This window comes from Heterodontus francisci, chromosome 15 (genome assembly GCF_036365525.1).
Source record: "Heterodontus francisci isolate sHetFra1 chromosome 15, sHetFra1.hap1, whole genome shotgun sequence".
Classification (NCBI taxonomy): Eukaryota; Metazoa; Chordata; class Chondrichthyes; order Heterodontiformes; family Heterodontidae; genus Heterodontus; species Heterodontus francisci.
The window spans coordinates 79558523-79573338 of record NC_090385.1 but is presented as its reverse complement, the minus strand read 5'-3'; the positions used below and the strand labels follow the sequence as shown (position 1 = coordinate 79573338).

Genomic DNA, 14816 nt, shown 5'->3' with positions numbered 1-14816 from the left:
TAAATCGGGATGCGCCGAAGAATAGAATAGCTGTAAAAGTAATAGCGAGTTTAACAGCACTTGCCGTAATTAATGTACCAATCGTTCAGCAACTGCGAGGAAGGAATGCCTCATTTATTGCGAATTGCCATTAAATGTGGGCCGATTTGTGATGCTCCAGCGTTAACCACGCAAAAACAGCAATTCGACCACAAACTCATGAGTTTCCTGGGATTGCTGATTTGCGTAGATAAGTAAGAATGCTAAGTGACAGCACAAATACCTTTTTAATCAGATTAATATCCCTGCAATGCTACTCCCGGCCCAGAAAATAAACTCTCGATTCTCACGCCTGGAGATAGCAAATTGTCAGCTTTTTAAAAAAAAAATTGTTTGACCGTTTCAATAAATTTGTCTGGAAGGGATTTTCCAGAGATCTTCTCTACCAACACTGTTGAATGCCTTCGTTAGGTCAACGAAGATACAGTACAGCCAGACAGCGCCAAGAAAAACGTAAAGACCAGTTGTGTCGCTTCCTTTGTTGAGCCCACAGACTTTCGAGCTAGAGATGAAATGGCTGTTGAATTCTGAAAACACTGGAGTAATGTATACTACCCATGCTAAGTGGTACAGAAACTTTTATGTGGCTATATTATATTACTCAAAGTTATAGAAACTCCATTTTGATAGTGAACATGGTGCCAAAATGCTATGAAAACAGATCAGGATATCTTCAAAGTAATTTTTCAAAAATATAATTTTGTTTTTACATCCTCCATGAACTTTAAAACAAATCATGTAGGCAATATGACTAATAAACTAGCCAACCCCCCCAACTTAATACATTACCAACATGAATGGCAGAGTTGACGTTTCAGGTCAGTGACACCTCATCAGTTTCTGATGAAAGGTCACAGACCTGAAATGTTAACTCTGCTTCTCTCTCCACAGATGCTGCCAGACCTGCTGAGTATTTCCAGCATTTCTTGTTTTTGTTTCAGATTTCCAGCACCTGCAGTATTTTGCTTTTATTATACCAATGATGCTTTGCAGCATCACCCTGGGTGGCATTGTAAGAAATGTAAACGGAAGCTTAATCTATCAAAATGTCAAATTTTAAGTGATGGGCAAAATTGTGGTAAATGGATTTCAGTGGAGGCAAATGTGAGATCATTCACTTTGCATCTAAAGGATAGAACAGAATACTTCCTAAATGCTGAAAAGCTTGAAACAGTGAAGGTTCAAAAAGACTTGGGGTCCCAGGTCCATAGAACGTAATGAACAGGAACATAAAAGAATCAAAAAGGCTAATGGAATGCTGGCCTTGATATCTAGAGAAATAGAAGAGGATAGAAGTTATGCTTCAGCAATACACGCAGTTGAACACCATATCTTAGGAAGGATATATTGGCCTTGGAGGGAGTGCAGCGTAGATTTACTAGAATGATACCTGGACTCAAAGGATTGAGCTTGTGCACAAACTGGGGTAGTATTCCCTAGAATTTAGAAAGTTAAGGGGTGATTTGATTCATTTTCAATATATTAAGGGGAACAGATAGGGAGAAACTATTTCTTCTAGTTGGGGAATTTAGGACCAGGTATCATAATTTTGCTCTTATCTTTAGACTATGAAACACTTCTTCACACGAAAGCGTGGTTGAAATTTGGAACACACCCTGCCACAAATGGCAATTGATGCTAGATCAATTGTTAATCTTAAAACTGAGATTGATAGATTTTTGATAACCAGAGGTATTAAAGGATATGGGGCAAATGTGGGTATATGGCATTAGGTCACAGATCAGTCACAATCTCATTGAATGGTGGAACAGGCTTGAGGGGCTAAATGGCTTACTCCTGTTATTATGTTCTTGACCTAAATTAACTACAAAATCTTACAATCCAAAACAATTAAAAGTACAAGTTCTCAACATATGCAATTAAATCAATACCTACAATGATTTTCAGATATAAGTTTAATTATTTCATGGAATGCAGGCAACGCTGGCAAGGCCAACATTTGTTGCCCATCCCTAATTGCCCTTGACAACTGAGTGGCTTGCTAGGCCATTTCAGAGGGCAGTTAAAAGTCAACCACATTGCTGTGGCTCTGGAGTCACATGTAGGCCAGGCCAGATTTCCTTCCCTAAAAGGACATTAATGAACCAGATGGGTTTTTACGACAATCGAAGATAGTTTCATGATACTATTACTGAGACTAGCTTTTTAAATTTTTAATTAAAAAGATTACTGGTTAATGAAATTAAATTATAATATTTTACTACAACAGCCTTCTAAAGACCATTTACTCAGGGAATACATTTCATTTTCCAAGGCTCTTTAAAAAGTTCACCATCTACTGCTTAGACCTTTTCAGGCTTCTGAAAAGGAACAATGCTGCATCTCAAGCGGTATGTTGTCCATCACACTTCCTCCATTCAGTTGGGTCCTGATTTTTTCTAATATTGTCAGAATTGAATCAATAGGCATAGGGCAATCATAAACGCATGTGCCTTTTATCTAATTTTCTTGCACTAATGCCCTAATGTGGGAAGATGGCTGAGGGAGAGATTAGTGTTTATGGTGGTCCTTTATCCAAAGAAAGGAAACTTCAGAAAAATAAAAGTAGAGTAGTGAATGCATCAAATTACAATGTTACATTTTGGTGCTGAAATTAGGGTCCAGGTACTTTCATCAAGGAAGGTGTAATCATAGAGTAAGCAACAAAAGGATAGAAACCATCTTGGAGTCATTCTAAATACTACAGTAGTGAACAAAGAGAAAAAGTAGGGAAAAAACCTCTGTTGTCCGAAAAGACAGATTTATTTCTTAAACATGAAACAGTTTATGAAACATACTGTACATTATACATATATGTACATGGTCTCAGGATTGGTCAAATGACTCCATGCATGCAAAATGTAATACAAATTATTTACAAAGACATTTGTAGGCTTCATAAGAGAAAACATACATATTTGGGAAAGTTTAACAATTTAATTCATAGACAACTAAAATTGCAGAAATATACAGAATTTGTATTAAAACACTGAAAATAAAACACAGGAATAATAGGGAAATAGGACATCAGTAATACATTTATTTACACATGATTTCAGGCAATCCTTCTGTATTGCAAGGAACAAATGTCCATGTCAAATATCTTAATACTTTTGCTATATAACTGCAGTGATACGCCTTCACTAAATCCTCAATTGGTCAAAACCTTTTTTTAGTTGCAGTTAACAGGTTTCCACCAGTATTCTCAATGAATAAAAATATGCTAATTACAGAGCTTTTTTTTTTACAAATTTTGTTTGCAAACGTTCCATATACACACACTAATTTTTTTTATGTACATTAGACTAGTAAAAGAATCATAGGGAATATACTTCACTGAAATTATAATGGGGCAAACTGGCTAACGTGTCTGAAACTTTGAGACTGATGTTCAAAAGAAAAGTTTAAACACCACAACACAAAATATGCATTACCCAGAACCCTAGAATTAGGTAAGTTACTTTGCCTCATTTACCCTATTGCCACATTTTCTTAGTTGAAACTTTCATGTGTACAAACGTAATCTTGATTAAAAGTATACCATTATCCATAACTGCAAATCTGAATACTGAAAACCCATTACAAGCAACATTTTTATCCTGTTTTGAAAGTTGGTGTCCTATCTGAAAAAAATCTTTGAAACAGGACTAATTACAAAAAGTTCTTAGCCTCTTAATTTAACAGTACAGTACTATAAATCCAGTTTATTATTTGTGCAAAAGTTTGTTCCCTAATTTTGTAAGAAATATTCACAAAAGTGCTCCAGACTTGGAGAAATGTTTCTTGTAACATAAAAATGTTCACTATTCAAACTATGCTCCACTGATTTCACAACGCCAACTATTTACAAGGTAAATATGCTTGCAGATGCATGAAACGGTACAAAGAAAAATATATTACTAAATTAGAGATCCTTTCTGCACTTATTTGGCAATCTGTAAATGTCAACATTTCAAAAACATTAGCACAAAGCACATGCTGTTTTTATTTTGATATAAATCTCACCCACATTTGGATTCCATTGAGACAGTACAAAGCCTTATGAATTACATACCTATCACCTCCCCTTTCAAAATCTGATGCTACATAATTTCAAAGCTTGCATACAAAAGGAATCTGATTTAACAGCCAAAGTCCATTTATGTTAATAACCTAATTCATGTTGACAGTGTATCACATGGAATGTGAAAAACTGTGCTGGAAGATATAAAGTGACTTATAGTTTTGTTGAACACAGGCATTAAAGATGTTTTATTTGGGCACAATAAGAGTTTTGACATTGACTCAACTTTTGTGGAAGGAGGAGAGGCTATATATCATTCAGCACACATTTAGAGTAAAGATTAAGTGGGGGTCTAACATGCCTAAACACAGCTCTAATCAGTCTCTCTTCCTGGAGGGCTAGGTATAACTCCAGTTCAAATCTGATTTTTAAAAATACTGCTCGGTGTTTCCTATCCCAATAATATCCTTATTTACTTCTCTTTACAGCAACTATGAGACTCTCAACCAAAGAAATACAGTAAAATAGAGATTAGTTCAAACACAAATTTGCAAATTCAAAGCTCAAAATGTGTATTGCTAACCAATAATCAGCATCCTCATAAAATGTTAATCTGTAATCGTCCATCTGAACTAAGTAAATATAATCATTTGTAAATTTTCTGTGAATGTAAGCAATCTTTGCTGCATTCTGAAGTGTAATGGAATTCCTTTCAAAAACTGTTCAAATAAATTAACGATTTATATTTTCTGAACAGAGTAAGACAAACAAAACCTTAAGCTAAAATATATGTAAACAATATCATACACCAAATTAAGTAGAAATAAGCTTAAGCTAGAATACAAATTCCGAGGCACAATTTAAAAACTATACAATTAAAATTTATAATCAATTCCTTTGATACAATATGCCAGCTTCAAAATTTATGTGCTGTAATTACCTCTATTTGCACAGAATATAGTATTTTTTCTTGTTGGCATACCAAGGGTGCACTGAAATAAAACTGAACACTATACAGTAGTTAAATACATTTCATGATTCACTAAGTTACATTTGATTGCATCAAGGAATCTGCTTACATGCAATAAAGTTATTGCTGCAGCATTTAGTATTTAATATAATGGACGCTGGCATAATTGTCAACAGAAACTGGTGGGAATTCTTCTAATGATTGTTCTATTGAAACTAGAGTGCAAAGATGTTGACAAGCAGAATCTGATGATGGATTTGCATTTAGTCTACAATTTCAACACCTTGGTCATCAGCAGCTCATACTGCTAGTGGGTCCAGGGAAATCCTAGTCTCCCTGGGATGAATGGTTTTGTACGCTTCAACAAATGCAAAAGTAAAAGGCAGTCAAATCATCAGGAATAACTCTACCTCCTGCATCATGAAACTTAACACAAGTAAAAAAAATACAAAAATAAAAAATGTAAACACTTGCCTACCTTACCATCCTTTTTTTCCTCCTCTTTATTTCAATCTTATTTTTGTTTTACTTAATCTAACCAAACCTTTCCTTTCCAAACTTAAAAAAAATTTTTAAAAACAAAAATACTTTTAAGTCCTGTAATTTTCCTTTTAGACACTCCTCCCCCCTCATATTCTAGCACTGAACTCAATGTTGGAGGCAGGAAATGGGCATTTTAAAAGGTAAAAGAAAGCAGGCAGTTTTCCAATATCAACCTGATATAGAGACGTAAAGGTGATTTCCGCCAAAGGTCTGGTGGATGATCGGGAGAACCTGAGGAAATTCCCAACACATGATCCATAAAGTAAAATGTGTAGAGGATCATTAGAATATGTTTGTCTAAAAGATAATGGAGAAGTTACATTTTCAGAGAAAGTAAAATTACAAACCATCTGAAAGTCTTCTTGAATCCTTCCATGCAGTCTATTTATACTGGCCCAGATTTTGCAGAAAAAATAACTGAGAGGCTACCAGCACTCACTGCTATTAAACATTAAACCAGACAGCAATTTTTGGTGACTGCACATGCGCAGTTTGATGTAGAAATCAGAAAATTGTTGTCAAAGTTACACTGCTTCTCCAGAGGCTTTGCTGTAACAGTAGCTCGCCCAGAGACTGTACAACAAACATACAGAATAGCGCAAAGTTGATGTACTTGCTTGATAGATACTGACTAAACTCGCCAGAGTTAGGACTTCTCCATTCAAGTGCGAGAGTTTTTAGCAGGGTGATAATTATAAATTACTGCCAAACCAACTCTCTGGCACTGCAAATTTACTCTTATTTCTTCAGATTTTAATTATTGTTGGAAATGTAAACATTTTTACTGTTTTTGTCTCTTAACTCCCTCAATCCCAACTTTCTTTCCTTCCCTATTTCACTTTCTGTACATGATTTGGCATTGAATTAACTATTCTAACTTACACTTCCTGGTTTAGATGCTACATGCCCCAGTAAGGCCTCTTTAATCTGACTGGTTAAGGGAAGACATTGCTTGCCCTGTTCAGCGATCCCACATCCCCTGGAGAGGGCAATGGTTTGGATTTCTAATTACTGCAAGTCCCAGTGTAGAGCCCATAGAAAGTCTACAGAGAACAAATCACTAAGTGCCATCGCCATCAGTTCCTATCGTCATGAGAAATGACCTTCCACCAGTTTACAATGGAGGAAAATCCTAATCCAGCAACCGGTCCCCTGTTCTTTGTGGCATGGCCAGATTTTACTGTAGGATGCAAATACACAACAAACCACTTATCAAAAATATCTACCAAAATATCTAAAACCTGCCAAGACAGAAGTCTTTTGGTAAGAAACCTCCTTAATCAAAATAACATATTTCCTTAAAAAACAGGATGCTTTCCAACAGACCTGTGCAACTCTCAACCAAATGTTTTATAATCTCCATGTTGCCAATGGCTAGAATAATAGACTACCTAGACTTTTCTCACAAGGACCCATGACGGTCAGATTTACTTTCTTAATTTTAATACAAAGTACATAATGCACTTGCCCATTTCAATACTCAGTAATAAAAATATGTGCAAGTGGCAAATCTGCGTGTTACCAATAATCATGTAGGGGTAGAAATTTGTCTGACAGATACTGGATCAGTTGCTTGTTATACACAACGCCTGATAATCAGTTCCATTGCAGTCAATGGGATTAAATATCATGAGCTGTGTAGACCAGATGGCCAAACCAATATTACTCACTTTGCGCCACAGCCTGGGACAAATTTCTACCCTGTAATTTAATAACATTTTGCATCCGAATTTCCACTTACGGAATAATCACCTCCACTACTGTTATAAACAAATGCTACAAATACTATGCAGGGTAAATGGGACTTTTTTAAAATCTGGCTCAAGAGGCGAAGAAATTCAACCTAAATGGCCTTTCTCTTGTGTAATGATTTCTAGGTTTCTATGTTTTTAAATATAGAAATAAAAAGTGCTTTAAAAAAAAAGCTTGCTTCATTTGTAACATTTCACAATTTTCCTCTCTGACAAAGTCAACATTGTAATGCACCATGTGCACTGAAATGTCAACAATAGGTTTGAGACAAATTGCAAATGTTTTTTTGGAGCAGCTCAGCTCCATTCACACCAATTCTGTTAGTGAAGTGGACCATGTCAACCTACAGTAGGAGCTGGGTAACATACAGGTTTAGGCAGGGAACATTTATGCTGCAATAATCACCTCCAATGACAGAACATCTAATCACTGACAACCTTCAACAGCACCACCATTATCAAGTACTCAAGCATCAACAACCTGGCAATCAACATCAAGTATCCAAGTGCAGGGCAGACAATAGGTTCTCCACAATGAGTGGGTCATCTCTTGACCTCGCCACCATCTAAGGCTCAAATGAGGGGCATGAAAAGATATTTGGTTTCCTAGATAGGAACTGTCACAATACGCACTAAACTCCATGAAAGACAAAACAGTCTGCTTGATCAGATTCCCTGTCACTGAACACAATAAGTCATCCCCTGAAGACCATGTCTGCAGTATGTACCATCTATAGAAGACATTGATGTTCCAAGCTCCAAGTACTTCTCCACTCCATGACCTCTACTACCAAAAATGACAAAGGGTAGCAATGTCATAAGAACACCATCACCTTCAGGTTGCACACCATCTTTACTTGGACATATGCCATTCCTTCATTGTCTCGAGGACAGTCTCATGGAAATCCCCACCTGGCGCCCACACTAGAAGGATTACCACAGTTCAAAGACGAGACCCAACACACTCAACTTCTCGGGATGGATAACAAATGTAACCTTGACAGTGATTCACACCTAAATAAAAACAAAATACTGCAGATGCTGGAAATCTGAAATAAAAACAAAAAGTGCTGGAAATACTCAGCAGGTCTGGCAGCATCTGTGGAGAGAACAGAGTTAACATTTCAGGTCAGTGGCCCTTCATCAGAGGGAAAACATCTAGTCTGGTAAACACCCCATGCAACATTTATGTTTCAATACTGTGTACATTGAACAAGCTCCTGAATTATCTTGAAAATGTACTTTTCTTTGAACTTTCAATTATGACATTTCACATCTACAACAGTTTCTGTAGGCTTATATATATATATAGCTATATATATATATATGGAGAGAAAAGTGGTTTCTTACTGGAGAAAATTCTGCCTATAGTTTCAAAACAGAAAATGCAACAATAGATTAGTTCCCTGTTGCTGGTATCCTGAGGGATATCATTAACCAAGCAATCCAGTAAAAGATCAATTCCTGTTACAAATATTTTACAGAGCATGCAGTCTGAAATTTGAAACTATTTGTCAAGGGATATAGAGGATTGGATAAGGAAAAAAAAAAGGCTTATGGCAGATTCAGAGCGCTGAAAACAGCGGAGGCCCTAGAGTATAGAAAGTGTAGGGGGGTATTTAAAGTAATTAGGAGAGCGAGGAGGGGGCATGAAAAAACACTGGCGGGCAAGGTAAAAGAAAATCCCAAGGCGTTTTATAAGTATATTAAGGGCAAGAGGATAATCAGGGAAAGAGCAGGGCCCACTAGGGACCAAAGTGGCAATCGGTGTTTGGAGCCTGAGGATGTAGGTGAGGTTTTAAATGATTACTTTTCATCTGTGTTCACTATGGAGACGGACGATGTAGGTGTACAGATCAGGGAGGGGGATTGTGATATACTTGAACAAATTAGCACTGAAAGGGAGAATGTATTAGTGGTTTTACTGGGCTTAAAAGTTGATAAGTCCCCAGGCCCAAATGAGATGTATCCCAGGCTATGTGAGGCAAGGGGGGAGATAGCAGGGGCTCAGACACAAATTTTCAAATCCTCTCTGGCCACAGGAGGGGTGCCAGTGGACTGGAGGACAGCAAATGTGGTACCATTATTCAAGAAGGGTAGCAGGGATAAACCAGGTAATTACAGGCCAGTGAGTGTAACATCAGTGGTAGGGAAACCATTGGAAACAATTCTGAGGGACAGGATTAATCTCCACTTGGACAGGCAGGGATTAATCAGAGATAGTCAGCATGGCTTAGTCAGGTGGAGATCATGTCCAACAAACTTGATTGAATTTTGAGAAGTGGTGACTAGATGAGGGTAAAGCAGTTGATGTAGTCTACATGGACTTCAATAAGGCTTTTGATAAGGTCCCGCATGGGAGATTGGTCAAGAAGGTAAGAGCCCATGGGATCCAGGGCAATTTGGCAAATTAGATCCAAAACTGGCTTAGTGGCAGAAGGCAGAGGGTGATGGTTGAGGGTTGCTTTTGCGATTGGAAGCCTGTGACCAGTGGTCACCAATGGACTGCAGGGATCGGTGTTGGGACCCTTGCTGTTTGTAGTGTATATTAATGACTTAGACGTGAATATAGGAGGTATGTTCAGTAAGTTCGCAGATGACACGAAATTTGGTGATGTTATAAATAGTGAGGAGGAAAGCCATAGGCTACAGGACAATACTGATGAGCTGGTAAGATGGGCAGAGCAGTGGCAAATGGAATCTAATCCTGAGAAGTGAGAGGTGATGCATTTTGGGAGGACTAACTAGGCAAGGGAATATACAATGGATAGTAGGACCTTAGGAAGTATAGAGGGTCAGAAGGACCTTGATGTACTTGTCCATAGATCACTGAAGGCAGCGGCACAGGTAGATAAGGTGGTTAGGAAGGCATATGGGATACTTGCCTTTATTAGCCGAGGCATTGGACATAAGAGCAGGGAGGTTATGAAGGAGCTATATAAAATGCTAGTTAGGCCACAGCTGGAGTACTGTGTACAGTTCTGTGCACCATACTATAGGAAGGATGTGATTGCACTGGAGGGGGTGCAGAGGAAATCACCAGGATGTTGCCTGGGCTGGAGCATTTCAGCGATGAAGAGAGACTGGATAGGCTAGGGCTGTTTTCCTTCGAGCAGAGAAGGCTGGGGGGGGACCTCACTGAGGTGTACAAAATTATGAGGAGCATAGATAGGAAGAAACTTCTTCCCTTCGCAGAGGGGTCAATTACCAGGGGGCATAGATTTAACGTAAGGGGCAGCAGATCTAGAGGGGATTTGAGGAAAAATATTTTCACCCAGTGGGTGGTTGGAATCTGGAACACACTGCCTGAAGGGATGGTAAAGGCAGGAACCCTCACAACATTTAAGTAGTATTTAGATAAGCACTTGAAATGCCATAGCATGCAAGACTATGGGCCAAGTGCTGGAAAATGGGATTAGAATAGATAGGTGCTTGATGGCCAGCACAGACACGAAAGGCTGTATAACTCTGACTCTAAGACAATGGTCAAGTGTGAAGACAAAATGGTACACTTTGAATTGAACAAAAATTAAACAAAAATGAAAATACCTTCAAAAAAATCAAAATGAAGATAATGAAATTTCACAAGATGAATTAACAATAGAATTGTTTTTAACCACAAATTAGGGCCTGCCTCTAAACTTTGGCAACAACAGACAACACTATCGCTGAAAGAACTGGGCACTGAAAGCAAGCACTTGCTCAGCAATTTACCCTCCATGGATAATGGACCTATGAGGTAGGATGACAAATTAATAATGAATGGTGGTATAAAGTATTAATTTTTCAAACTAGAATTTTCGTTCTTCAAATGAACTTTAACCTCCATAAATTGTCAGGAATGCCCTGTCCCCTTTCAGGTGATTTTCTCCCAGCTTTGGTGACTCTCAATCTCGTTCTTGCTTGAGCCTCTTCTTGTCTGAGGTCCCGGATAGGGGTATTTGGATCTAGTAAGAGTTCTAAATTCTGGTGCACACATGATCAAGTAGCTGGTGAACAATCAAATCACACAAAGTAGAGTGCAATATATAAAAACAAAAACTTGAAGATACAAATTTTTAGTTTTTTATTCTCCTGAAAGGCCACAAACCCTAAGCTTTGCCAGTTCAGAAGCAGATGAAGGGCTGAGTGGGTGTATTTTATTTGGACTCTAACTGGATATTGACCATTATGTAGCTCACCATGTAAACACTAGTATATATAGATGCCCTCCACAACAGAATTCATTAGCATATGATATCAAACCCAAACGTGAGGAAAACAAAGTCAGTCTTATGTCTTGCCCACATTTCAATTCGCATCCTATGTAGATCAACGACATTCTATTTTCTTTTTATGGGAAAGGGTGAAGAGGTGAGTGAAGTAACAGTACTGAAATTTCCTTCAGGTAGGAATCAAAACTATTCTGGATTTGACAGTGGGGAGATAAAGAAGTGTTAGAGGCTTTAGCTGACGCCTTGGTCACGCAGTCACCAATGGATGTTTGCTGCCAAATGAAAGGCCTATTTAAGGCTCATTGAACGTCACTAGTGTAATTTTGGTCACACCCCAGCATCCAATACTGTAGGACAGTGTGCAAGGGCCCTTCTCTCAACACCTTGCCCTGGTACATATTCTCACAGTAAGGATCTTGCGTACTACATCCATGGCAGGCACCTGAACAATCCTGGCTTGCATAACTACCTCTCTGAACTTGGGGTTGAAGCCAGTTTTATTGAACTGATTGTTGATGCTTTCCTAGATTAGAACAAATCCAGTAAAGACATTCTAGAGGCCTAAAAGGTTACCAATCATTTTTGCAAGCATTAGCAAGCCCTACTCAGTTTCAAGCAAAAGCAAAATACTGTGGATGTTGGAAATCTGAAATAAAAACAAAGCGCTGAAAATACTCAGCAAGTCTGGCATCTGCTGAAAGGTTACAGACTTGAAACGTTAACTCTATTTCCCTCTCGACAGATGCTGCCAGATCTGCTGAGTATTTCCAGCAATTTGTTTTTATTCCAGTTTCAAGCAAACCTGGCATGCATTAAATTTCAAGTAGTGAGAGGCAACAGGAACAGTCATGGATATTGAAAAGGCTCAATGGCACTCAATATATAAAGTACTAATATGAACCAGTAGCTGAAACTGGCGCAGAAAATCTAATAGCCCTGAGAAAACAATGGCACTAGAGGGCACCAATTAAATTTAAAACTTACTGACCAATTCACAAAGCTAGGCTAGAATCACAAAAACAACAAAGCAACCAAAGAAATGTCATATTAGACAAATAAAACTGATCCAAAGATCTGCAGTAATGAAAATTATTTTTCCTCATGTGCAAGCAAGCAGGTTAAAAAATTTGCAAGCTTGAGTGGAAGAAATGTGTAATTTTGTCAAGCTAGCGGAAAGAGGAAATCACCTGAATAGTACGAATATTTAAATTGATAATGTTGCAAGAATGTTTTTTCCTCTTAAATCTGGATAGAAGGAACTTCCAATTTGTTTGCAGAGATCAAGCAAATGACTTGCTCTGAACTTTCTTGCATGGCAGCTATGGTTAACTGGGAGCAACTACCTACAAGACACATGAACATGGACATTTAATTCAACTATTGGCTTAAGTAGTGAGAGTTGTTATATTGGCTTTTTAAAAAAAATGTCAGCTTATTTCTGCAAGTATGAATTTGGAACATAATTTGTTTTAGCCTTGGCTGTAAAACTGCAACTGAGTGCATGAATGTAACCATTTTATAAATGGTCCTTAGCACAGAGAGAGGAATGTTAGTTACACAGCAGATAATTGTGTGTACTTAGATGTAGGTAGTTCAAGTAGAGCTTGTACTGTAGAACCCACTTTCACCAGTCCCCTTTCTTCCAATATATGATGAGGAAGACAAAGTTTATCCTAAAAAAAAATTAAAAAATACATTAGATTCAAATAGAAGTGTATTCTACAAGTTGTCTGTATGTCCTAATACAAGTTATCCTCTTCTAGAAGTTAGAATATAAATGCCAGTTGCATTAGACCTTCCCACATTGACCATTTAGTCTGTATTTTTTCATTAGAGTACTAATTATATTTTTTTAAATCCTGTTTATATACTTAGCATCCGAAGCCATGACTTAGACTTTGCTCTGACAGAGCAGAAATTTTAACCTAATTTTCAGAAAAAAATATACATTGTGGCATATTTATCATTAAAACAATTATAACATTGAAGAGAATCCTTTAAGAATCAAGCATATAAAAGATACTGCTTTGACACCAAAGGAGTAGAGAAGTTTGTTATAAAAGCACTGGTAGTACTACCATGTAAAATTTGATATTAAGTACAGTGAAGGAATTCTTTAGTCCAAGTAGAAGGGGGTTTCTGTAAAAGGCAAAGTGCATGCAGGTCATCCCTCACCCTCCAAGTGAGGGGCGGTCAGGGTAAAAGTGAGACAGAGCAAGAATCAAAAATTAACTATTCTACCAGCTAGATATAAATGTGTCACTTAGATATACATTTCCTTTAGATCAAGGGGAAGCGAGATTTAAACCACCTTGTGCAAATATAGTTATCAACACAGAAGGTGAATTTACCCAGGAGCACAAGATCAAAGAGGTCCCAATATTATCTCTATAGTAATCACTCTGTCTCAAGAGGTTAGCAGCATTATTCCAGAGGACGACAAAGCAATCAGCTCCACTATGCCAACTCATAAGCACAAGGTCGCCTATGATCTGGATACAATGCTAACTACGAGCACATAGACTTAGACCAATTCAATAAACTGGCTGTCTAATATTGTTAAATTGTCCACTATCAAAGGACTCTAATCATAAACTAATCTCACCAATCTGTCTTGATCATACAAACATACGAATTAGAGGAGCAGCAGTAGGCCACTCGGCCCCTCGAGCCTGCTCTGCCATTCAATAAGATCATGGCTGATCTGATTGCAACCTCAACTCGACATTGCTGGCTACCCCCCAATAACCTTTCACCCCCTTGCTTATCAAGAATCTATCTACCTCTGCCTTAAAAAAAATTCAATGACTCTGCTTCCACCGTCTTTTGAGGAAGAGAGTTCCAAAGACTCTCAACCCTCAGAGAAAAACATTTCTCCTCACCTCTGTCCTAAATGGGTGACTCCTTATTTTAAACCCCAGTTCTAGATTCTCCCACAAGAGGAAATATCCTTTCCACATCCACCTGTCAAGACCCCTCATGGATCTTACTGGCAAATGATATGCAGGCCAGTTAATGCTGAATTATCAGGCCATAACTGAACTGAATCTATCTCCATAATCCATAGTTAACCTTATCTACTAAGCAATTTGCATACTCTGTCTAAATTTAAATGCTGCTAATTATGATCTTGAGATCATTAAGAGTTATTAGTTCATGACTTTATGGTTTTCCAAGAAAGGGTCAATTGATTCCCTCAGTAGGTTGTGCACACATTCAATGGGAAGTTGGTACTGTGAATGCTAACAATCTGAATTGGTTGATGTAACAGTTTGGCAAACCAAATGTAAGCATCA

The 14816-nt window shown here is 37.8% G+C and overlaps 1 protein-coding gene across 5 annotated transcripts in view; it reads right to left on the bottom strand.

Moving 5' to 3' along the window:
• Positions 1–2783: 2783 nt before the first annotated feature.
• Positions 2784–14816, bottom strand: part of lrch2 (leucine-rich repeats and calponin homology (CH) domain containing 2) — a 213691-nt gene continuing 201658 nt past the window's right edge. For all 5 annotated transcript variants that reach the window (XM_068047725.1, XM_068047726.1, XM_068047727.1 and 2 more), the window contains one exon: positions 2784–13193. In XM_068047725.1, coding sequence (XP_067903826.1) covers positions 13074–13193 — 120 coding nt within the window. In that variant the 3' untranslated portion in view covers positions 2784–13073. The remainder of the gene's footprint in view (positions 13194–14816) is intronic.